The sequence below is a fragment of the Ischnura elegans genome, chromosome 4 (genome assembly GCF_921293095.1).
Source record: "Ischnura elegans chromosome 4, ioIscEleg1.1, whole genome shotgun sequence".
Taxonomy (NCBI): Eukaryota; Metazoa; Arthropoda; class Insecta; order Odonata; family Coenagrionidae; genus Ischnura; species Ischnura elegans.
This window is the reverse complement of record NC_060249.1, coordinates 91,231,150-91,256,499: the sequence shown is the minus strand read 5'-3', so window position 1 is coordinate 91,256,499 and position 25,350 is coordinate 91,231,150. Positions and strand designations below refer to the sequence as shown.

The following is a 25,350-nucleotide window of genomic DNA, read 5'->3' as shown; positions in this document are numbered from 1 at the left end:
TTTTTCCTAAGTGAAATATACCTTCCATAGTTCTAAACTGCCATCTTAGCATTTTTTGCTGTAAACAACTACATTTCTATACTTAGTCTTTCCAAACAGAACACATATTGTTTCATATTTTGATAAGTGTATCAAATTATAATCAATAACAGTATTATTCTCTTAATTCCATTGTTATTGCAAAGAAAATCCTTTTGCTCTTTTCTCTCCATAACTTCAAATTACATATTGCAATCTAATTGCAAGTACAATAACAGTGAATCTGTATAATTTTTCTATTTCCCGTTAATTATGTATTGGATGAATCAGTTAATTTACTCATATGTATATCATTATTTGCTCAAAGTGTTCTCCCGAGTATAAGTAAGTACATAGAACTATAGCAAATAGTTGCAGTAGTGCACAAGGAAGTGGTATATTGAGATTGTACTTACGGAAGACTTGTCCAAATCCTCTGCTCTCTGGAGTGTACTTAATCAATCATGGTGAAGCCCATGCAAATGGGGTAAGACTTCTCTCTACTGTTCCTTCCCTTGCCCTTCCTTCATGGCACCAATGACCTCGGCTGTTGAGTCACCTCCTTCAATACCTCCACCATATGGGGCTAGAGTTCAAACACTTGAACTCGTCAATGAATGGGAGCAAAAATGATAAATAATCAAAATATATGGTAGTCATTGAATTGATGGGTAATGGTAATTGTAGGTCAGTGGCTAGCCCCTTACCTTTTAGTTTTAAGCCTCAATAATCTGTTATGTAGGACATACGAAATCTTTTTTGTGCATTCATATCAACAGTCTAAACACTGCTAAACATACCTACTTAAATTTAAACCCTGACATTCCCAAGTAGGCTATATAAATGGCTGGGGATACTCTAACCCAAAATCCTGAGTGGTTCCTATATCAGCAACTGTGTCAGAGCCAAGCTTTTCGATGAAACCAATTTTTAAAAAGGCATTGGAGCAAAATGTAATTAAAGATACATTAAGATATACCAAATGATATGTGTGGGTAAGAATTAGCTCTCTGATTGCTATCCTTATACTTTTGCTTATTGGCAAAATGATGGATTCAAACTATTTCAATCGAGACTCCTATGATGCATGTACGAAGAATCATTGATGAAATTCATTCCTCTATACGTCAAGAAACTAATTCAAATAACACTTCGACTGCAGTTTTTTTGATAATAAATGACCCATGAGAAATGCAAAATATGCAAATGCTCTTTCTTGCCCATGGTTCTAAAATGTTATGAAAAATATGTATGTACTAATGTTATCTTTTGGTTTTGATTATCATTTACACTACAATAAAAAATAAAACATTCATTATGGCACTCAAAGCACTGATTAACATCCTCAGCCAGCCTGTGGTGGCAAGCTGAGAACTGTACCAATGCATACATTTTCTTAGTAGTCCATGTGTTAAATATATGTAGACGAGGGCAAAATTAAAAATTATGTTTCTCATTCTTTCAATAGCAAATCTGCAAGCAAACTCCAAGATTCACAATAGGAGATTGCGCTGGAGGCCACAGAGGGGACAATAGAGAGAAGAATCGGGATGTCCTCATTGTGCCTCGTGAGTGCTTAGTAAAACATACATATTTTCTTCTTCTGTAGCGGAATAGCCATGGTAAATAATTAAGAGACTACTTTTTGAAGTGAAGGTGATGCACATCTTTCATTCACGTTTCACTTTACGTTGTCAGGGTGCATTTTGCCTATTCAAAGGAACTCAATTTTTCAGATAATAATGGTTTTCTCTGATACACTCCTGACAAGTTGCCTTCAGGGGGATGTTACCTCTTCCACTCACTTTTGGCTGCATTTGAAGATGGCTAAAGATCACTTGTGGTAAAATGCATTTATTTTAGGGACTTAGTTAGGAATAACTTGAGCATTACATGCTGCTTATAAGGATTTTTTTCTCTAATTATAGAAAGTAATTCTGGAAGCCATTTTGTGCCTCTAAAAGTGGGGTAACTAGAATAATTCACATAAACTGTGACTCATATGCGATGAAATAACCTTACCATTGAGGAAATTAGGCAGCTGAGGGGTGTATGGGAGACTTCAATACATGTGTAATGCTCCAATGAACAGTCATACCTCTTCCGTAGGATTTTATTTTTTATTTTACAGTGAACATGGGGTATGCATGAGAATAAAATAAAATGGTACCCTTCCACACAATTTTATTTACTAAAGTACCGACCCGGTTGCGACCTTGATAATGACACTATTTGTATCGGTACTTTAGTAAATAAAATTGCGTGGAAGGTTACCATTTTATTTTATTCTCATGGATATAAAACATTTCCACCAGATATCGCCGGACACTGTGAATTATGGGGTATGCACATCAAAATTATTATAATTTAGTCCTTGTGATGAAGATAAAGAAAACTTTTTCAAATTTAAGGTGGATAGATGTAAAACTGAGTAGGTGCCTATTGGAAAATGTATTCTGCTTCAAAGATAAAATTCATATAATACATTGGGGGTCATCCATTAATTATAAGAGGTGATTATGGCGATTTTTCGGACACCCCATTAGGGACCACCCCAGAGGGTAATGAGATATTGTGAGATTTGGATCGATTCCCTCCCCCTCTTCTTTTCTCACGTGAGATTATTCAAAATGTATATTGTCAATGTAAATATGTTAACCTATGCTTCATTGCATTTGATTCATTTCTTTTAATTTGTATAATTTAAATTTATTAAGATTGCAATACGAATTCAACCCAGTTTTCTCCCTCTTTTACACTGTTTATTGTGGAAAAAAAATTACGTGAAACTTGCCAGGAAACCTCTTCCCCCCCCCTGCAAGATTGGATGAAATTCAGCTTGACTCCCTCCCCCCTAAATGCCTCACGTAATTAATGGATGCCTTCTTATTTATTAAGCATACGTACTTGGAATTCCATAAAATTAAAATGCATGTATAAAAAAGAAATCTATTGAAGCATTTTCGGTGGAATAATCAGGTGAAATATTTTCAGTCTCTCTTTCAATTAGCATTATTACTAAGCAAAAAAATTTGCAAATTTCATTGGTCTTACAAACAATCATATGTACTCTTGTTTTCACAGAATTGCTTATACTTGCAGTATGTGATGCTTAGAGATTATTGCTCATTACTTCCTACCATGTTTCGTTTCAGCTGACAACTTTAGACCATACCTTACCTCATTCCAGGGTAATAATTTCACAGACTACATCAATGCAGTTTTTGTTGATGTGAGTATGTAAACCTAACCCCATATTTAAAGTTAAATTGTACCCAATCACTGGGGAGAGAATCCTGATTCATTTGGGTCATATTTCATACACAAATAGGTCATATTTCCAGTAATATAATAACCTAATGTAGTTAAATCTTATCCTTAACATGAAATATTCTCATCTGCATGCAAGAAAATCTAATGTCTTCCCTGACTGAAAGCATATTATCAGGCCACATTTTTATCCTCTGATTTACAATTTTTACCATTTTCCACTTCGTCATTTTCAATGTTAATTTATTACATTAATTTCTATATATTTCTCTCTCACCACTTCATTTATTTGAAATCATATATGTATAATAGCACACATATGAATTAGGATCCTGAGAAAAATGCGGATTCTAGAAATATTTTTGTAATAATAATTCATGGTAAAATAGTTCTCGGAGTATAAAGGAGATTGAATTAAACAAGGTCAAGATAAGAAGAAAATAAATTAACTATGTGATAATAATTTCCTCTTGTAGGGCTACACAAAACCAAGGGAGTATATTGTCACAGAGTGGCCATTGAAAAACACATCTGGAGAGTTTTGGTCGTTGGTGTATGATTACGAGTGCAGTGCAGTTGTGGTACTATGCAACCCCCCTCACAGCTCAGTGAGTATCAGTCAAATTACTGCTTTACAAATTGAATGCAAATAGCATGGCAATGATATCCTGTATCCATGTCTCCAACTGGTGGGGATTTACTTTGGTGTCATGCCATTTCATTGATTTCAATCACTATCCTTATTACTCGAGTGATTACCAGTATTTTCCATTATTTACTATTATAGCACCGAGTAAAGGTCAAGCTCATGGATGAGAAAATATAAGTATGTATAAATACTTTTGAAAAAAAGGCTTTTCATACTAAATAGAGTAACTTTCTATGGCTAAAGTTGGCATCTGAGCAATTCAGGAAATTTCTTTACAAAGAATATGTGAATTTTTACTTCACATTATTTTATTACAACCATAAAAATGTAACAAAAATTGATTATGTGGTAAAGTAAAGTAAATAATTTTCAATGTGCTATAACGAAAGAGTAAAGCAAGATTAATGCACTTTACAGATAATAATCATTAGTAAAAGGAGATCAATTTCTGCAAATATTTTGGTGTACAGGATCATTTTCCTTTACTTTTTTCAACGATAGGCATTGATTCATTCTATAAATTTCTAATTCGATTGAAACTAAATATTAATCACAGTTATAGCTGAGTCAGTAACCTTAATTCCTCAATCCATCCCCTTGCAAGGCTTCCCACACATGAAAAGTTTTCAAGTACTATAAATGTTCTTGCAGCCTTATTAATATTAGCTATCACAGAATATTTTTTGCATTATTATCAAACTGCATTTATATCAAACTGATGAATAAATTCAAAGAAAAAGTCTATTCCAAAATTTGATTCTAAAAGAATTAATTGAAAATTTTCCCCCTGATTCATACAGTGCTATCCAAACCTACCTTTAGAATACCCAATTCACCCATCAGTTATGGTCAAAAGAGGAACACTCCCATCCAGCACACAAATTTTTGTGGAGTGCTCCGCAAACCTAAGGTCCAAACAAATGGATCTAAGTATCGGAACGTTCCCTGAGGGTTCAAATGTTGACAGGCTAAAATGTTTGCGAGCTGGTTCTGCTGGCAGAACTTTAAGTGTGCATGCTTGGGATCAAGGCCAGGGGCAGTTTATTTTTTAATGAATTCAATTCATGCACAGTTCCAATAGAAAGAAATAAGTACATTCCCAATTTTCTATTTTGTAATTGTCATGTAAATTGCTTAAATATTGACTTCAGACGTTACAAGCATGATTATTAGAGGATACAACAGATATAAATTATTTCACAACCATCTGCAGTTCATTGCTTTCCCAGCTTGTTGCAGAATGTACCTGATACCTAAGCAAAATTAGTACATAGTATGAAATAGACACAAATATTTCCAGCTACATATAACGTGAAAAATTGCAACTCAAAAGTAAGATATCAAGCATCACATTATTTTATGAAAGTAAACTCAGTACATACCATGTGATATGGTAAATGCTATGCTTCTACAACTATTCAACCACCCCTCCAGAATACTCTCTGAAAGGAAAATCTTCAACACACATGCAATCCGCTTGTAATTTATCAAAGATTGTTCCACTTGTTCCCACAATTCTTTATGTTGCGGCAAAAATAGGGAATTTGACTATCTTTTCTTGTAGGATACATATTTTCGAACAGATGGTGCTTGTTTTGAGGTTTCCAATCATTCAAAATGCAACAGTTGGCCAATGATTCCTATGAGCCTTTTGAGCTGAGGATGGCCAGCATATGTTCCAGCAATGTTCTTTTACTGTGTGCGCTATATTTTAAAAAAATGTTGTCTAAGGATAAAAAAGTGCAGATATTAACGAGAAACATAGAAATAAAAATTGCCTAGGCTAACTACTTTCATCCAAAAATACGCGGTTTAGCATCAATGAATTAATAACATTATCTTACTTTCCTTACAGCAACCGTACCCACCATTTTGGCCAGAAGGACGTCATTCAAAGAAGTATGGACCTGTATTTACGATAGACCATGTGTCGCATAATCATTACCCTAACATTAGATCATGGATATTTCGCATCAACAAGAAGGTATAGTCATCATGCATATCAAACATAACCACATTTTATTTTCAATCTCGCATAGCTCTCGAATGAAATATGTACTTTAACTTTCCACATTAGCTCATAGTATTTCCCGTTCTGTTCCATATATTTCACATTCGGCATACATTTTAATGCAGGTTATAATCCAACACAACCTGATTCCTTCCCATATTGAAACAGTCTGTAGCAAGTGCCACTTTTCAACGCATTCACTTCAGCTAAAAATCAAAGGGGCAGCATAATAGTTGTTTAGATAAGAAAAAAATCACCTTACTGTGAATGTATTAAAAAACTTTATGGCACAAAATGTGTCAATGCCAATGTATTATTTTCAAGGGTGAACTTTTGCTCAATGTAAGTGACTATATTCAAACATACCATGTCAAAAATAATTAAAGTCAGAAAAAATGAGTAATAAAACAACAAATGTTGGAATTGCAACCTTACAGCAGAGGCCACTGGCTAGTTCAATCTTTCCATGGCTAAAGTAGGCATCTCAGCAAGTCAGGAATTTTCTTTACTCAGAATGTGTGAATTTTTACTTCACATTATTTTATCATAAAATAATTAGTCTGACTGAACATTAACAACTACTCTTATTTCCACTTGCTTTATCGCAATAGATTGTTTCACTGACAGAGCTTATGGCAGGTGTTAAGGCACCTCCAAGGATAGTGCAGCTCTTCCAGCTTATGTGCTGGCCTCTGGGACACAAAGTACCTTCATCCACAAACTCATTAGTTGAACTGATGAACATGGTGGAACGGTGGAGGCAAAGGACCGATTATGGACCTGTTGTGGTAGTCTCTCCGTAAGTATTTCCATAGTATCCACATTATTACTCTGCAAAAGTTTTATTTTAAGGAAAACATCTTCAAGGTGACACCTATAGATTTCAGAAATGTTTTTACAGTTTCAGAAAAATCGTTTTAATTATCATTAACTTTACCTTTGGCAGAATGTGGGATCCTACATTCAACGATATGATTATTTTACAAATTTTATATCAATAGGCCTTCATGAGTGGAAAAATGAGTAAGTTTAAAAATTAATAACAAATAAATCACGGGGAAAAACTTAGTTGAAGTACCTTTAAAAATAATTTTACTGTTTTTAGTCAGGATATGTTGGATCAGATTTAAAAAATTCTAGTTAAATATTATGCTTAATGCTAATTAAATACTGAACTAAATAATATTTTTGCACCTGTGATTAAAAATAGGTTAAAAATCTATTTCCCATGTTATTTCCTGAAACTACGCAACCCACATAACTTGTTGCTATCACGGTTGCTGGTAGTAGGCGAAAAGTTCTGACAAGTATGTCAGCATGAGCCTGGTATTGGGGAATAATATTGCTCTTACTAGAGGCCTTTCATGAAATTACATTCTACATAATCTATAATCATAAAAACTTTGCATATTATGGATTCTTTTCTTCTCCTTTCATGCTGCCAACCTGCTTATTTTTCATTTAAAATTCTTTATCTATTATCTCCCCTTCGTCTATTTTAGCATTTTATTCCATCCACACACGAAATAAATTATTATTATTTTCACTGTGAGTGAGAGTAGTATGACTAAAGCAGTACCTGCAAAATGATTGTACTTATAACAATTATTACTCTTTCTCATTTGCAGAGATGGTCGGAGTAGATGTGGAGTGTATTGTGCAGCTAATGCCTGCATAGAACAAGTTGTTCAACATGGAGAAGTTGACATCTTTCAGGCTGTGAAAACTGTGCGTCGGCATAGGCCCCAACTAATAGAAAATATGGTAAGCAAATATTAAAAACATAAGTCTATTTAACAAATGATTTTTTGGAAAGTTTAGCAAAGTATGTTCAATTTTTTCTGTCACCTATTATGAGATGTTTATTCTCAACTTAATTCATTCATGTTATGGTAATTTTAAGTAAAAATTAAGAATTGATTTTATTTTACCTAGCTTTTAGCATCCCTTAGCAGGTCAACTGCAAGAATTGCATGCCTATTTACTTAAATGCATAATAAGTTGGAGAACCATATGCATAGCTAGTTGTAATGGGGGTACATTCCTTGTCTTAGGTGGATATTTCAAGTAATATTTATAGGTAATTTGGTACTGTTTAAAGTCGAAGTCTCAAAAATAATTTAGATTTAAGAGAAGATTATGTAAATCATGAAGAAGAAATAATATTATCAATAGTATGATAGTATATTGATTATCAATATTTAACCAATTTGAATTGAGGTTTCATGATTGCTTTCAGGAGCCTTCTAGATAGGTCTCTTTGTCATTAATAGAACAGAGTGCCCTATGAGCCCTATATTCCATTCACTTACGTATATGGTAATGAGTGCAATACATCTTTGATTTCACCCTCCTATTGCAAGTGCTACTGCACCTTTCTTTACTAAGTACATAGTTGGATTCACTTTTACGCTTACTCAATCAAGAATTACTAATTTAATAGTGGCTTACCCAGCTGTTTTTTGGGTTTCTCTATGTATCAACCAACTCAAATGTATCTAAAGATCACTGGATGGATTACACATTTTCAAGGCATATTTTGTTGGCTAACTTGCGGGTATCTTTAGAGCCAAATCATATATGGTCCAAGGGCACCACTATGCAGCTGTTTAGGTGTAGTCAGAGTATTGAAGATTACTTAGTCTTTAAGATATTTGTGACTATGTTTATGTTTGCATTTAACATGCCAATGTTTTTTTTATATTTAACAGACAGAATATAAATACTGCTATGATCTAGCCCTCCACTATGTCCTGCACTACCTCAACAAAGACCTTGCACTCAAGGAAGGCAAAGAAAAGAAGTAAGGCCCTTTGAGTGGAATTTTTGCAAGAAGAAGAAATGAAAGGGCTGTGGTTTATTTTCCTGAGGGTTTTTGGTGGAGGCAAAGAGTGTCTGGCTTCTGGTTTGAGTGATTGATTTCAGAATGCTTGTTTTGGGATGATTTGAAGGAGAAACAATGTGCAATGTGCTAAGAGAGAAAAAGAGTGTGCAGGAATGTTAGTGATGCCGCTGCTTTATTTGCCTAAAAAAAGCGTATGACATTTTTGAGCAACTAATCTAATCATCTAAAAAGACCGGATGACAGTTGAGTTGAAAATCAAAGTGCTCCCTGCTTGACTCGAAGCTGATTAGTAATGCTGCCAAAAATTGAGCGCTCTCCACCCTCTCTTCGCTCATCTTCAGTGTGCCAATCATTGCTGCGCATTTTGATGCCATTTGTGCAGAAATTGAATCTACCTGCAGCAAGATGGGCTGTGGTGAGTGAAGCCCACGCTTTATTTTTTTTTTAAGGCTACAAATTTCTATTTCCTCTCCCTCTCTCTTGCAAAAATCAAACGCAAATTGAAAAACTTATAAATGCTATGACATGAGGCTGTCGCTGGCAATTCATTGCATCTGATAACTGCAACTCCAGTTTAAATTAACAGTTGCTTGAGATTTTAAATTGATGCAAAGAAAATCTATCCATCTCTTTGTAATACCTGAGTAAATATTACATATCATTGCATTGTGTGAGGATTTTGGTTGCTTTATTTTATCAGTGTAGTTTTGAATGACATTCATTTATTTGGTAGAGAGATTAGATTAATTATTTGCTATTGTGTGCAGTTTTTCATGGGCAATTGATTATGAGTTTGATTTGATGTGACTATGCAAACTTAGTTGAATTATCATATCTTACGGGAAATTCATGATGACGAAAGAGTCAGTAAATACTGCTAGTAAGAATGGTTTATTTTAAGATTCAAAGATATTCAAAGTGTTACATCGTTTCCTTAATAATTTGCTTGTACTTACTTTTGTTATTTTTCCAGATCATGGTGCCTGTGGAGGAAATGATAGAATATTGAATGTATGATTAGAGAAAATACTCAGGAAAGAGGTTATTATTTTCAGCCTGTTATATTGTGGAATGGACATGGAAGTCTATTTTTGCAAAAAGAATTGAATGTGTTTTTGGTAGGCACTACCTTTGAGTCTAGCATGGGAAGAGGGGCCAAGTGACTGAATAGTGCTCTTCCTTTAGGTGTTCTCACAAGGAAGTGATGGGAGGGAGTGATTTTTTTCATGGGCAGGCACCCAAGCCTCAAGGACCCTTGACTGCACCAATACTGCTACACACATTTGGATCTCAGTTCCCAGTTATCGTACAATAAAAAAATCAGTGCCAACTTTTGAGGGTGTCATCATAATCCAGTCCACAATACAGACATAAATGGTTGCAATTTAGTGTTACAAGTGGCCATCATCCATGAAGGATAACAAAAAGAAAAAAAAAAACTCTACGAAGAAGTACCTAATGGTGAGATTTCAAGATTGTCTCCTCGAGAATATGAGATCTACTGTTCCTAATTCAAATGATTTTTCAGAGCTCTAAGCTCTGCTTGATTGGGGTGAATCTGATAGACTTCAATCTTACTCCATGGAAATAGAAATGAATGAAATGTTGAGGAAATTTATTTTATATAATGTTTGCTGATATGCTTCTGACTATTAGGAACAGTGTTTTCAGTGGCATAAATGAAAAAAATATTAGGTACTGAAAAAATGTACCCATAGTTTGAACATGATTATTCTTCCCGGTGCACATTTTGAAAGGCTTTCGTTTACTTTGATGGAAAGTTGATGAGTGAACTTATAAATTAAGTTCTTTTTGGGCTTCATATTTATGATGCCATCACTTTACACTTATGACAAGATTTTTCAGCTTTTTTCATAGATATGAGAAGAAAACCCGAAGCACTTTTTACATTTTTAGACTACATACATAAAATTTTACAGAATTAATGTCAATTTATTTATACGTCTTTTCATAGCTCATAATCATTCAAAATACATTTTTGCAGGTACATAAGGTTGAAATTACCATTGGGAAAGTTATATGTATTATGCAATCATTTTAGCAAGTATGTATTTAAATTTGGTCAAAGCTGTAGTAGATATTTGGTAAAATTTGGTGGAGACACTAATTTACTAAATTAGGAAGGCTTGAATACCTAATTCATGTAAATTTTCTAATAAATCATTCAACAGTCTTTAGGCTGTGCCTCCCATTCCACAGTTGGAACAGTCAATTGCTCATATGCTCACCTCATGTTCTAATTGAAGAACAGAGGAGAGGATAATTTTTATTTTATAAAACCTTGATATCTTTGAGACCATATTACTCTGTACCAGCAAGGGCCTTAGGCACAGTTATCAACTTTTTACTATGAAAATTTTAACTTTTTCAAATCTTTGAAACATTTTACCTGGAAACAAGATAATCATTCACCCTAATTTGAACAAGCCTCAAAAAATACTTCACCAGTGGTATATATGATATTCAATCGAAGTTGTTGTTTCATTTGTTGCTTTTGCAATGCTGTTTGTTGAAATACCCTACATTCTATACTACTTGTTTTTTTATCAAGTGTGTTTGGTAGATTATTTTTTAAAAAATGTATGCTATACGGGTAACAAATCATGGTTATACGTACAGAGAAAAGTAACTTGAGTTTACCGTATTCATCATTGTCTTATGACTTATGCATTATCGATTTAAAAATAATATGTGATGTTGCCACAAATGTCCAAAATTGATGTACCAAAGATTGTCGTGAATTTTTTTATGTTGATGAACCAAATGTTTTATAGCAGGTCTACGCCTGCTTCATCATAAGACAGACTTTTAAGAAAGATTACGAATATCTGTGATTTATTCATCATACATTAGAGTGGTAACAATTAGATCATTAGTCATTAGATTAATATATTTTCTTCAGCATACATACGTAAGTATGCGTATCTGGACCAATGAAAATCATGGTCCACCATTCCTAGTTAAACGTTAAATAATTGTGTAGGTCAGAAATAAATTGCATGCCTTATTTATGCGCATCAAGTATCTTGTGTTCAGGAAAAAATACTAGGTTAAACCTACATGGAATCAAATGTGTTCATTCATTATAGTGTTTCTTTTATTTTGCATGTAAATATTTAGTTTCATCCATAACTGTGTAAGAGAGATAAGTTGGTTCCAGTGCAAATAGACCATTACTTTGCACAAAATGAATCACTGAAAAAGTTTCTCTATTACATTTAGAACTGAAGTTAACTTGCCTGAATATTAAGAAATATTCTTAAAAAATCACATGGAAAAACCTCATTATCCAATACATGATGTTTTAATGTATAGTTGCACCCCATCATTGATCATGTTCACTGTATTTTCGAATTATATGAAAAAATGGCATAGTTAAATATTTTTAAAAGTATTTGGAATAAAATACTTTAAGCCTTTGTCATTTATTTCCTTACCTAACTTTCCATTCATTGGGACCATGATTGGATTTTTTTTAATGCTGTGGATATTTAGCCAATCAGCCTTTAATTCATGAATAGACAAATGCAGGAGGTGCTGAATAACTTTGTCAGCTATTTCACTGTATAATAGGTTAAAACTAATAGAAAAAACAATCATAGTATCATAGTTAGTATTTATCAAAATTATCCTTTTGAAAATTCGTCCATACTGCAGTCATTTATGTATCAAAATACAAAAAATAAGGTGATCCACTGATCTTTTTGTTTAAGTGTAGTTAAGTAATCCAGAAGCATTCAAGTACTGCGCACTTTTTTTTAACATTTTTAACCTCTCACCCTCCCTAGTTAGCAATAATAAGATGAAGTCAAACCCCTACCTTCCTGTTTAGGGTAAAAAAATGTATTTTGAGCATAAAAATAGGGTGACCAGACGTCTGGATTAATCCAGACATGTCCTCCTTTTTAGATGTTCGTCTGGTGTCAGGGCAGATTTTTTAGGAAATGGAAAATGTCCTCCTTTTTGAGAATCAGGATTATAAATATGTATAATAAATCTGTTAACAGCCATTCAGAACTTTATATAGAAATTTTATTTCAGAATATCAGGGCACAATTCATGGGCGTACCCAAAATCAAAACTATGTGGGGCAAAACTAGCTGTGGTCATTCAAGTTGTAACTTTTGAGCAGAAAAGGTTAATGAAACCAAAATTTTATGGAAATTTTAACAGCAATTAATTAGTTGTACAATTACATATATGCATGAAAAAATAAGGATTTTTATTTTAGTCCAGTGTCTTGTACTAATATTATTTTTCTTCGAAAGGAAAATTTGTTTATAACTTTTGTTTTGAACTAAATTTATTTTCGCCTCTAAAGGAGGGGGCAGTTGCACCCCCTGCCCCCCCCCCCTGGGTATGCCCATGCCACAATACAAATGCAGAAAGGGTATTTTACCTAATTCCACCTCAGTGGACTACTGAGAGAAACAAATTAAGCATTGCCTCAGTAAAAATTTATAAAAAGTTTTTTAATAACACAAAAATTTCTTGAAAAAATTAGATTCACAGAAAACACCAAAATCATAGTGCTAATAAATTTTTATTGTTCTTAACTATGAAATTGTCGTTATTTTTCAAGTGCCCCACTTTTTCTCCCTTTAGCCTCCTTTTTCATAGAGTGCTGTCCTCTTTTTCTGGTCACCCTACAAAAAACCAATGCAAGCATGCATAAAAATAAGCAAACATATATTTCCTCATTTAATAGGGCCTCACTTAATAGGGAGAGAAACACATCAATTTAATCCATGTATACGAAGTTCAACAAAAGGGATTAGAAAAAATTACCTATTTTTGGATCATTCCTTCCTGCAGCTTGGGTCTCAATAGATAATCTTACAATCTACAGATTGAAAAATATTTAACCTCATGGGTAAGTATGCAACTAAGTCCACGGAAAAATGTTGCCTCATGCATATTTTTTTCTCTATTTGATTCAGCAGGAACACTTTTTTTAGTTAATCATCATTCTTGTGTTCTAAATTGGAGCTAGATTTTAGCGGAACTATCTCTCCTGTCACATATCCCCTTTTCAAGCTAACACATGCTCTCACCATTACATTAAAAAGAGAAATGTGAAATAAAAACTACCATCAACTGAGGTAAACGTGGCCAAAATTTGCATGATTTCTTGGAAATAAACAAACTTATCTAATTATATTATGAAAAAACAATGAATATAAAGAGGTTAAAATTATTGAGAGAACATGAACCTTCAATTTAGGCTGTTTCTGAACCTCTAACTATTTTAACCTTTTCCCTACGTAGGCCGTGCTTTCACGGCTTGAATTTTTCGACACTGAAGTACGAAGGCCGGGTTTTCATGACTTTGCGGTCAAGCATGCCAAGTGGGTCCTAAGCGCCATTCGGGTCCCTAGGTGCGAGAGGTCCGACCCTTTCTTATTGTCCATGTGGGGATTACCCCGGCCCATTCCAGCACTTAATGTCCCACTCAAGGAAGGTGCTCATGGTCACTTATTTGTTAATTAGTTAGAATAGCTAAAAACGTATATGTTGCATTTATTGAAAATCAATGCCAGGAATTACATTCTGGATGTTCTGCTGATTGGTTCCAAATTTTAAACGGAATTCTAGCGTTTATATTAACGGAGTTCATCATCACCTAGAACAAATTTTGGAGACGCTAAGGTTAGATGTTTAATTGTTATTTTTAAACCTTACTAGCAAATTTATAGGAGCGATTTTGTTATGATTTACATATAAAGATATATGTTACTATGTTAGCCACATTCTAAGTGTACATTTGCGGTGAAATTTGGTGACATATCCGATTGAACTCCTATGAAAAAAAGCCCTCGTAGTGTAATAAAAGATGATTCTCTTCTCTTTCTTATTTAGTGCGTAATATGAATTTATATTTATCTAAGTGAAATTGCTTTATAAATATAATTTAGCCATTTCAAACATAAAATTGTAAAATTCAAGTAGTTTTATGAGAATTTTTCTGGAAAATATTCTTGAAAAAAATTCGAAAGGTTTCATTCTCATGTTTTCAGAATGCTCGTGGAGAGCAGACGCGAATGAGGAGTGTGGATTTGGGCATTATGGATCTAAAATATGTCAATATCATAAATCGTAAATAACTAGAAGTATGCTAGGTACATTGAAAGATTTCATTCCCTTGAAAGTATTTGTTGGTCTATGATATAATGCCCTTATGCTGAAACCCCTAAAAATAATCGTAGAACTTTGTTTAAAAGTTCTGGAGGCATTGCAAAATGAAATGTATACATGGATGAACTGACATTTGCTGCAATAGTATCAGGCCATGGCAATGGCATCCACCCATTCACTGATTAAGTTAACACTCTTCTGAACAGGGTCACAGCTAGGAATTAAGGGTAGGGGGGGTTTTAGGCACAACTGAGACTGGGGGGTCTGAGGGTGTGGAATACCCGCCAGGGTAAATGGGAGGTGCGGGGGCCCATCCCCAGAATTTTTTTCAGATATATGGTTCAAAATGGTGAGTTTTACGGCTTTCTGAAGGATTACCCCCCTCGCAGTGCCACTGCTTCTGAATGCTCCCAACAAAGGTATCAGAGTAGCAGGCTTACCTTGGCTAAGTGAATAATTATAACAGGTTCTTTTCTAACAAAGCCACCATGTTTAGGCCCCTCTATGAATTGTTATGTGAAAAAGTTACCGGAGGCGGACAGAGAGGGAGAAGGAATGCATCTTCTACATCAAGTGAATAATATCTTCGGGGAACTATCAACATGTTTCAATCCCAAATTACCCCTTTAATACCTCACCACATGGCATTGAGGCTGTTCTGTCACAATTTGGTACTGATAAGTTAGAGCATTTTGTTGCTCATACCTTGAGGGTGCTCAGGGGGAGACAGAAGAACTATGCACAGACTGAGAGGGAGGCTATGACAATTTTAACTTTGGTGTTAAAAATCTGGAGTGTTTCTGTCAGGAATATAATTCGAGATCACCAATCAATTCTGGATATACTCAGGCAAGGCAAGCAAATGTGTCAAGTGCTTAGTCCAAAGCATGGGTGGGTGCTTTTATAATGAAACAGTGATTTCAAATTGACAAATTGCCCAGACAAATCATGAATATGCTTCAACACTGTGACACAGTAGTCATGATGATATGTATGCAGATGTTATTTATGCTTATTTTGTTGTTGACCATTGTGCTTTTGATCATCATTTGTTACAATACCGTGGTGCCCTCTTCCAGGATGCCATGTCAGTTGGCATTATGTAGGTATTCTAGGTTGGCGGACGTAACCCTGGCACGTCTGTGAATTAAGTATTGAATATAGTGTTTCACAGTTAAGACTAACTGGTTACTTATTCCACGCCCAGTCATGAGTCAACAGAAAATCAACAAGTTAACACCACCTTCAAATCCTCAGGCTTTGAAGGTTATCTCAAAGCATGGCACAGAGGTTAACACTTTGCATGCCATGGATGTAATATTACGTCCTGTTAACCTATCTGAAGATTGCCATGGACGTAATATTGCATCTTTCTATTTAATTAGCTTTGTATGCGTGAAGCCGTAATATATCGCCCATGGTACTTTTCCAGTTTACTGCTTATTGGTTCTGTTTTTTTCAAGAATCAACTGCTCGATGGAAAAAGAGTTCACTATATGTCTTGAGGATGAAAAGTCCTCTGTAGCTACCGGCATCCTTATCTAAGGCCACTTTGTGTGAAAATTCTTTTGCGGAAAGAATCGTTCATTGAGGGTGCAGTGACCCTTTTTTTCATCCAGGATTTATAATGCTTCGCTTGGAACAATGCTTTTTTTTATGATTTCCATGCTTTAAATAGTTCAAATTGAGCGTAATAAAAAATTACTATGCATGCCATGGCAGTACATCATATGTTGCAACTTTTTTTATTTTTCAAAAACAGTAGGTTTTCATTGTTAAATAATATATTTATAAAAATTAGCAATGAATTTCATAAAGAAGAGCAAAGTCCATTTTTCTGAAATACACATCAATATAAATATATTTTTGATGCTAATGTTTTAAAAAATGTACGAATTTAGCAAAAAATGGCTGGATTTTTCAGTAGGGCTTAAAAATTAGCAGCCGGCACTCAAAGTGTTAAGGTTCTGACACCCCAAGGAATTCCTCCTCCTTCAAAACTGTACCTCGCCCACAGTGGCGGATACAGAAAATACTCAAGGGGGGGGGGGGGCGCAAAAGATATATTGAGTTGCCTTTACTTTTATCGTGTTAAAAAATTATCAAGTCGCAGGCAGAGTAAAATAAAATTTTAATCAAAGTAATAATGCACATATATAAGACAATGCCATCTTATGATATAAAAAAGTCACAATTGTGGTTCTGCAATGTTTGGCAATACGGCCGGACCCGCAAGGGAGGGGTGCACGCCCCCCATCTGTATCCGCCACGGCTTGCCCAACCCAACACCCAAGCCCAGAGGAAGGCATTTCCCCGATACCTTGATTTCACCCACCTGCTATGTTTTAGACACACCAAAAGCCGCTGGCTCATGTTTCTTTCCCTCACTTCAGTGAGTTCTCATCAGAACACTGAAATTACGTCTCTGAGGGGGTTTGCCCAGGCCCAGGTTCTATTGACTCCACTCCAAGGTCATCACATTAGGCATTAAGTGAACTCAGATCCACTCTTCAACCAACCTGATCAAGGAAACTCCTCTGTGGTCTACTTCTATGGAATATTTAATAAACAGAAATCTGTATTAATTATAGGACTGATAACCTATGTATATTACTTGCATTTTGTATATAATAGTTTAATTACTTAATATATATTAAAAGTTACTTAAGTATTTCAATTAAACAATTCAAAATTAAATATTTATGAAATTATATTTCTGTTATCTACATGTATAGTATTCTAGAGCATTAAAAATAATAATTTCTGTCGTGCAATGACAACTGCTTTATTTTTCCGGTAGTTTTAATACCTACCGTGCAATATATTCTAAATTAATTTTGATTACAAATATTTATTTGCTGCAATTGCCTGATAAGTTTTCCAGCCTTATTAATAAAAAGGGGCAGCTGCAATGTCTGTAGTCAGCATTACTGTATTGTAGGCCAGTAATAAACTGCACTTGTTGCTGTCATCGCAGATCTATGAGAATCTTTATTTCAAGCAACATAAAATAAAGATTCACATGTCATTCTTTTTCCCCACGGTGCTGAAACTAATAGCCAAGATGGAAGTAAGTGAATATCTTTCACAGGGGAGCAGCAAGATTTCAACTGAATAATGATTTTTAGATAGCTAGGTATATAGCTGTATATTTAGTCCTCCCATAATATAATTGCATTCAAAATCAAAATAACAGGATGAAAGCGAAATAATAATGGAAAAAGCATGAAAAGTCTCTGACATTAACCAGGCGTAATAATAAAATTGAAGATATAAATATTGGTTTTCCAAAAATATCAAAATACCATTAACTGGAATTTGATCCTTTAATTGTAATTAGGGAGGAATAATGGATGAATTGGGTTCGAACCCAATTTATCCATTGAAGTGAAGTGAAGTTGGAAAGTTAATATGATCATATTAACTTTCCAACTTCATTTAACCTTGCTTTTCCTTGATTTCCAATCCAAAGTTATAAAAATTTCCCTGACTTTATCTCCCTGGCAAAGTAGTCATACATTCGGATTTTATGGATAAATGTAGCAAAGTATATTGCAAAATTAAGTCAAGCATTGGTAGCATGTAGTTGCAGAAATTAAGTCAAGAAACACCAAGTTGGTGCTGCCCCTCATTCAGCGAGGAGGGTAACAAAACACCCATCTCATCACTCGAATGAAGCAACACCGGGTGTGTTAAACCACTATTTCATCTATTTACTATGTCTTTGGAGTTTTTCCTTGACCACGACCTTATTCCTCACATTTCTATGACTTAACCGACTTGTATGAACCTTGAAAAACCAGAGATACTTATAAGCTTTACATATCTGATAACGTATACATGACTACAATCATGAGTCACATAACAGTTTCCACGAATTTCAAAGTCTGCTCAAAATTTCTGGATTCTCAAGCACTTATTTTTCAAGAAAAAACATAGTGTTCCCTTTCTTCATCATAGTCATCATTATTTCTGTATCAGTTATTGAAGTGCGATCATTACCCCAAATACCCTTCACAGGGGATCCCAGAGTCTAAGGCCCTAGACAGCCTCAAGAAGCCCAGGGATCTTTCTGCACCTCCAATTTCCTTTAAACCTTCAAGTACATGAACTGTAAAATGAAAGATCATGTGAGACCCCTGCAGAGGTTACGGCCCATCGATATTTCAGCTGATGATTGCGAGAAGAAAGATAGACGCTCTAAACATTGACATTATCAACATACATCGGGATTGGGGGTCACATCTAACTCCTTTCTCGGTTTAGTTTTCACATAGCTCTTTGTTGTCAATTGGTAAAACTTTTGGGTTAACCCTGGCCTTGTGGCTTAAATAACGTTTATACCCCACCGCTGGTCAGAAGGGAAAATAATTCTGTCCTAAGGAAGAACTCCCAGATTCGTTAAACAAATGATGAAAAATATAACTCATTAAGCAACGTCACTGCAACTATGTACTTCATTTATTAATAACGCTTCCATTAAAATTCCGATAAAATATACATAACGCTTTTCTTACCTAACTTCATAACAAACTTCAAACTTCCCACTTTCACTGGTTCTCTCCGGGCATCGGGATGGCGATTGCATTTGTTTTGCTACCACTTAAGTCGAAATTGGCAATCTGTCATATTTTCTAGGGGTATGTATTCTTCGTATCAACTAAATTAAACTTTATTTACTTAAAGATGTATTTCAAAAGTAATTTCATTGAGTTGAAGGGCGAGTTTGTTCTACAAATATCAACATATCGTACGATATTTACTTGGCATTTTTGCTACTTCCGGCTATCTGAAAGGCGAAGTGACTAGCCGGAATTTGTTGAATACTCAGAGTTGTTGTGCTGTGGATTTCTACTGTTGTTTTTAGCATTTAAGGTGAATTAAGTTTTGATTCCTATTATATTTTTCTGATGATAGCCGATTATGTGATTATTTCTATCTGTAATTGTATGTTGACAGTGTATTTTCGAATTATTTTCAGATGTTTCTAACTCGGTCGGAGTATGACAGAGGAGTTAATACCTTTTCGCCAGAAGGAAGGTTATTCCAGGTAAATGGGATGCTAAGCACTCTTATTAGATCTGTTACTGGAGGCTTATTTAAAAAATTGATTCCTTAATTTAATAGGTTGAGTATGCTATCGAGGCGATCAAGTTGGGATCAACTGCCATTGGAATATGCACCCCAGAAGGAGTAGTTCTAGCGGTAGAGAAGAGAATTACATCCACTCTTATGGAACCTACTACAATAGAGAAGATTGTAGAAGTAGATAAGCATATAGGTCAGTAATTTTACATAATAACTGTTGTTGCCGGATTCATTGGATTTTTGCTTCTTTCACTATTTCCTGTTTAAGTTTATTCTAGCTTGGTTTAGACGTTAAAATTACAAAACTAATGTTTATTAGAAATATGTATTTAATATGCATATTGGTGGAAGATAGGTCTGAAGGTGGAGGTTAACTTTTTTGAAGCATTGTATCTTGTCTTAAGTTATAGCAGGGCTTACCATGTGTATTGTGACGCCTATACTATTGAAATTTACATATTTTTTAAAGTTTTTGTGCCGACACGCTTGTATATTTTTATTTACCATTGTTCTTAGGATGTGCTGTGAGTGGGCTAATGGCTGACTCGCGAACAATGGTGGATCGAGCGAGAGTGGAGTGTCAGAACCATTGGTTTGTTTATAATGAAAAGATGACTGTGGAGTCAGTTGCCCAGGCTGTTTCGAATTTGGCTATCCAATTCGGCGATTCTGACGACGATGGAAGTGCGATGGTAAATTAGTGGCTTAGTATTGTGAATATGCACTTATTGCTGGCCTTAACTTTTACTGCCCATGGCACAACCTCCATGGTTCTCTACTTAATGTGTTAATTTTTCTCCATTGCATCGCAACCTTCACTTCTTGTATTTTAAGTTGGCAACCAATATTGACTTGCTCCTCATTACTTAACTGTTTGTGGATCTGTACTCTGCTATAAATAGTTGCTTAAACCGAAATATGGTCCATTACTTAATGTTTGATCAAAATTAACTATTAGAGTTCCTTCAATGAGGTAAACAAGGTGTATTGGTAGCTGAAATAGATTGGCTATGATTTTTACTGCCATGGAATAAAATATACGCCATTTTCTCTTTTCATTCCCATTGGAAATAATGTGCAACCCATGGTCATAGAAGGATGTTTTTGTAGATTTTGCTTTTACTCACAGTCCCTCTACTTCTCATTTCCATAATTGACACCACTGGTCCTAAATATCACTTTGATAAATATGGATGGTTGTTTTGAATTTGGCTATTATTGTATTATTTATTATGCTTTTCTCTTGTAAAAGTGACTGATTCTTACTTGGCAGAGTCGACCATTTGGAGTTGCCATCTTATTTGCTGGCGTGGATGATGAGAAGGGCCCTCAGTTATTTCACATGGATCCATCTGGAACCTTTGTTCAATTTGATGCAAAGGCTATTGGTTCGGGATCAGAAGGTGCTCAGCAAACACTGCAGGAAGTTTATCACAAGGTGAATATTTTAACTGCTTCAAAATATTTTTAGTCTAAAGGTCTATTTGTAAATACTGTTTACTTAAGAAATAATCTATTAACAGATTATCCAACCAGGGTAAACATTCAACAAAGAAGCAACAGTATTAACTAGGTTAGCTTTATATTATCTGTTACTAATGTGAGAGAGGCAGTTGAAAAAGTCAAAAGTTCTTCAAATTTTAAATTGTGCCCAGTAACAAAAGAGGAACAGTTTCTTGTGGTGGCCAGATAGTATGATACTCAATCAGGGGGTCCAAATTCAAACTCCAGATATGGTGGAGATAATTCAAAGATCACTTTATCCCAGGTTTATTGCACATATATATATTTATGTTGAGGGCATTTAAGTGTAGTTCACTGTGGACACACTGGATGGACAGATCTGTTGTCAAGCTACGGTTTCCTCTGTGACTTTTGTAAAGAGTAGGCTAATGGCAATTCGAGGTTTCTTTTCAACTTTACCTCCTGGCAGAAATGACCTTACCTGTCACTGTTTTATGATTGAAGTGCATTATTTACATAATCTTATTTACATTATTATTTTCATTTATACTATAATACACTGTAAAAGTCGAATGAATTTCGATACCTTTTTTTCCATAAACTAAACACTTGAAAAGTGGGTAAATTCCAGGAAAAGAGCATAATTTCACAGTGTCTGAGCCATTTGGGCTCTTTCCCCCCTCAGCTGCCGCAAGCCAAGTATTGTTCTTAAAAAAATTACAAATTTGAGCCATGTTCACTAAAACTACTTGTTTGGTCTTAGATTTACCGACCGTTATTTCGAATATATCCTCATCTAGATATGGTTTCTCTTATACTTATTATCTCACAGTAGGTGTCCCAAATCCCCCTCACAGAAACAGAGAAAAAGTGAAACCTGAAATGCACATAGTGGCAAAGAGATCAGGACTCCTAAGTGGGTCGTCTGAAAGATACAACACACCAGGTCCGGGAACCAAGTCAGAGACTTATACTCCCGTGCTCCCGGGGAGGGGTTTGGATGGGAAGGAACAAAAAAAGAGGCGCCGCCACGATAGGAGTCCATCAATGCCTCTAGGGTAGGGATAGGGTTGGTAGGGACAGGGTAAACACCGCTATAGAAGTGGAAAGGGCCCACTTACTAGCGAAACCCGGCATCAGCCATTACCAAGCCTACGATTTTGGAGGATTTTACTATTAAAGGGAAAAACCCAGCGATCAAATTGTTGGATACACATAATGCAGTCAAAACACCACCATTTTTATTTCATAGTATATTGGAGTGCATATATACCTCCAAATTAAAATAAGTGGATGAGCTAACTACTCAGCCTTTTGATAATAATTCTGAAAATATGAAGTAACTTTTTTGAGCTCAAAAAAATCGGTTAATTAATGACTTTTGGCATCATTTTAGCTAACAAAGCAATGCAAGGGGAATAAAAGACATTACTATGGACGCTCTGTACTTGGATAGATAATGGGTCAAAATTTCATTCAAATATATTATGTGGTTTCTGAGCTGTGAATTTTTACCTTGTGCCCTGCACACTGGAATATGAATCCCGCCACTTCTGAGCAAACATCTCAAACTCCGACGCCTTATGTCTTGCAAACTATGAGAGTGAGTGATAAATATTTTACATGGGTCATTAAATAGGTAGTTGTAGGTAGTGACAAAAATTTCATCAAAATCTAAGTCGGTGAATGTCATTTTGAAAATTTTCTGGGTGATTTGACATGGAATAATCCCTGTTTTTTAATTTTTCCTTCTGTCTGAAGCAGTTAATCCTCTTTTTTATACGACTTCATCTGGTCACTCTAAATTTGGATAGAAAAATTATGAATACATTATAAGGATGACTGATAAAGGCCATTTTATATAATTTCTAATCTCAATAACACATCTAGCATCCACAAATTGTGTGGCAATCTACTTTTTATTTCTCCTGCATGATTTTCATCAGTGTATTCAAACAATGTGACATAAGCATTATCTTGAGTGTGCTTTTTATTTGCAATGCTGTAACATGGGATTATCTCCAAATAAATCACCATGTTGCAATCAGTAAGAATTACTAATTGATGTGCGGAAACTATGTTTATTTGTGTATGACATATGCTTACATCAGTAATATTTCTCTAAATAACAAATTGCTGTTTATGTGGAGAATCACCGTACCCATCACATGTCTAAATGTGTTAACCCTTTTGCTGTGGCCTTTCCGGAAACCTACCTGTCTCATGGGGCGAAAGCACTGAGGTATGGCAGGGAGAATGTAAAAGTATGTTCACAGCAACCTGCCTTGCGAATGTACACCATGTACGTTCACAGCGGCGAAAGGGTTAAAAGCCTTAGAAATTCCCTTATTTTGGGAAATCAGGTACATACTTGGTGTGAAGTGTTAAAAATGTACCTGTGAAAAGTCAGTAAATGTTCTGATGTTTTCAGTGAAAAGTCAGTAAATTTAGAAGTTGGTACAAAGTCTAAAATGAAGAAGAGTGGTACAAAGTCTAAAATGAAGAAAAATGCAAGGAAAATAATAACCATTTAACCTCATTTTGCTCTTGCATTGGCAACTAAATAATGACAGACCATAGGTAAATAAAATGTATTTCTTAATACTATTATTGTTGGTATTAGTGTTATAGGAAAATTACCCGTTAATCACTAAAGTTATATTAAAATGACCATGCTTTTTATTTTCAGAGAAAATGTTTGACAAATATCAGGGAAAATACCAGGGAATTAAAAATTTGGCCACCCTGGTATTTTCCCCATGGTTTTTTGAAATAATATCTATTTTATGTGCCCAACTGTGATGCAGCCAATATTAGGAATTGGTTTTATTATCAGGGGAATAGTTTTCATGGCCAATCAAAGGGAAGGCAATTATGGAGATAACAGTAGGTCTTTCTTTTTACAAAGTTTGCTTATCATACTGAATGATATTGTAAATTAAGTCTTATTGTATTACATGTTGTGGTATTACAAATAAATGTTTACAATTGGCATGTTCTAAAGAGTGATATATTAATCACCATTGCTGTTGTGAATGGCCAATGCCTTGCAATTTTGGGTCTATATTCTATGCGACTTTTTCAAATTATTTTATATTATTTAAATTATTGTAATTATAATTTATTTTCACTGTCCTTAGGAAAGGATGAAAAAGAAAGATTTGGAAAGTAAAAGATAGTTCAGTGTGAAAAAATGTTAAATTTAATAGCTTTGCCAAAATTTTGAATTGCGTTGGATATTAGAAGTTAAAAAATTAATTTTACTGAGTAGGGTGATAAATTTCATAAATCTCTATTAAAAAAGGCTTCCGAAGCCCATAAAGTGACAAATTTAAAAGTGTTAATGATATGCAAGATTTGGGTACTAAAAGCTGAGTATGTATACATTTTTAGGTGTTTAGTGAACTAATCCAAATCAGCATTTTCTGCATAATTATAGTGTAAAAAGTTGTGTATGTGATTGCATTTAAAACTTTAATATTTTTTCTTTCAGACAATGACTTTAAAGGAAGCTCTTAACTCAGCACTTACAATTTTAAAACAGGTGATGGAAGAGAAACTGAATTCAACAAATGTAGAAATGGTCACTGTGACACCTAAAGATTATTTTCATATGTTATCGAAAGAAGAAGTAGAGGAGGTGATTAAGGAGCTTGCCTAAGATAAAACTTTCCTTTCCACTGTGGGAAAATTATTGAATTGGCAAAAAAATCCTTTGAGACAAGTCTGATAGAATTTGCTCTCAATCGATTGTATTGTTTTGTATTACGACCATCATGCTTGTAATTTAATTTTCTATGGAATGAAAAATAAAAAATTGCAGCTGTGGTCTTATGTCCTCCACTAAAA

General features: G+C 34.6%; 2 protein-coding genes and 1 long non-coding RNA gene across 5 annotated transcripts in view; 2 read left to right on the top strand and 1 right to left on the bottom strand.

Annotated features, from left to right (window-relative positions):
* The window catches only part of LOC124157763 (receptor-type tyrosine-protein phosphatase kappa), a 318,693-nt gene extending 306,460 nt beyond the window's left edge, over positions 1–12,233 (top strand). Inside the window, exons 9-16 of one of the 2 annotated variants that reach the window (XR_006864649.1) lie at positions 1,487–1,586; positions 3,174–3,250; positions 3,765–3,896; positions 5,793–5,921; positions 6,560–6,747; positions 7,577–7,712; positions 8,660–9,208; positions 9,767–12,233. Coding sequence is in view for 1 of the 2 variants with exons in the window: in XM_046532767.1 (XP_046388723.1) it covers positions 1,487–1,586; positions 3,174–3,250; positions 3,765–3,896; positions 5,793–5,921; positions 6,560–6,747; positions 7,577–7,712; positions 8,660–8,751; positions 9,767–9,791 (879 nt within the window). In the remaining variant the exon portion in view is untranslated. The remainder of the gene's footprint in view (positions 1–1,486; positions 1,587–3,173; positions 3,251–3,764; positions 3,897–5,792; positions 5,922–6,559; positions 6,748–7,576; positions 7,713–8,659; positions 9,209–9,766) is intronic. The other variant, XM_046532767.1, reaches the window with a different exon arrangement.
* Positions 198–19,620, bottom strand: LOC124157765. 2 transcript variants are annotated; one of them, XR_006864651.1, is made up of 4 exons: positions 19,467–19,620; positions 17,285–17,499; positions 9,750–9,776; positions 198–624 (listed from the first exon to the last, which is right to left on the bottom strand). It is a non-coding gene; the product is annotated as an uncharacterized LOC124157765 (long non-coding RNA). The 2 variants fall into 2 exon arrangements; XR_006864650.1 differs by lacking the exons at positions 198–624; positions 9,750–9,776 and adding an exon at positions 12,910–13,460.
* Positions 19,621–19,721: 101 nt separating this feature from the next.
* Positions 19,722–25,350, top strand: LOC124157764 (proteasome subunit alpha type-5). Its single transcript, XM_046532768.1, has 6 exons — positions 19,722–19,824; positions 19,931–19,999; positions 20,077–20,230; positions 20,554–20,729; positions 21,311–21,475; positions 24,995–25,350. Exons 2-6 carry the CDS (start codon positions 19,931–19,933, stop codon positions 25,160–25,162), a joined length of 732 nt encoding a protein of 243 aa, XP_046388724.1. The 5' UTR covers positions 19,722–19,824; the 3' UTR covers positions 25,163–25,350.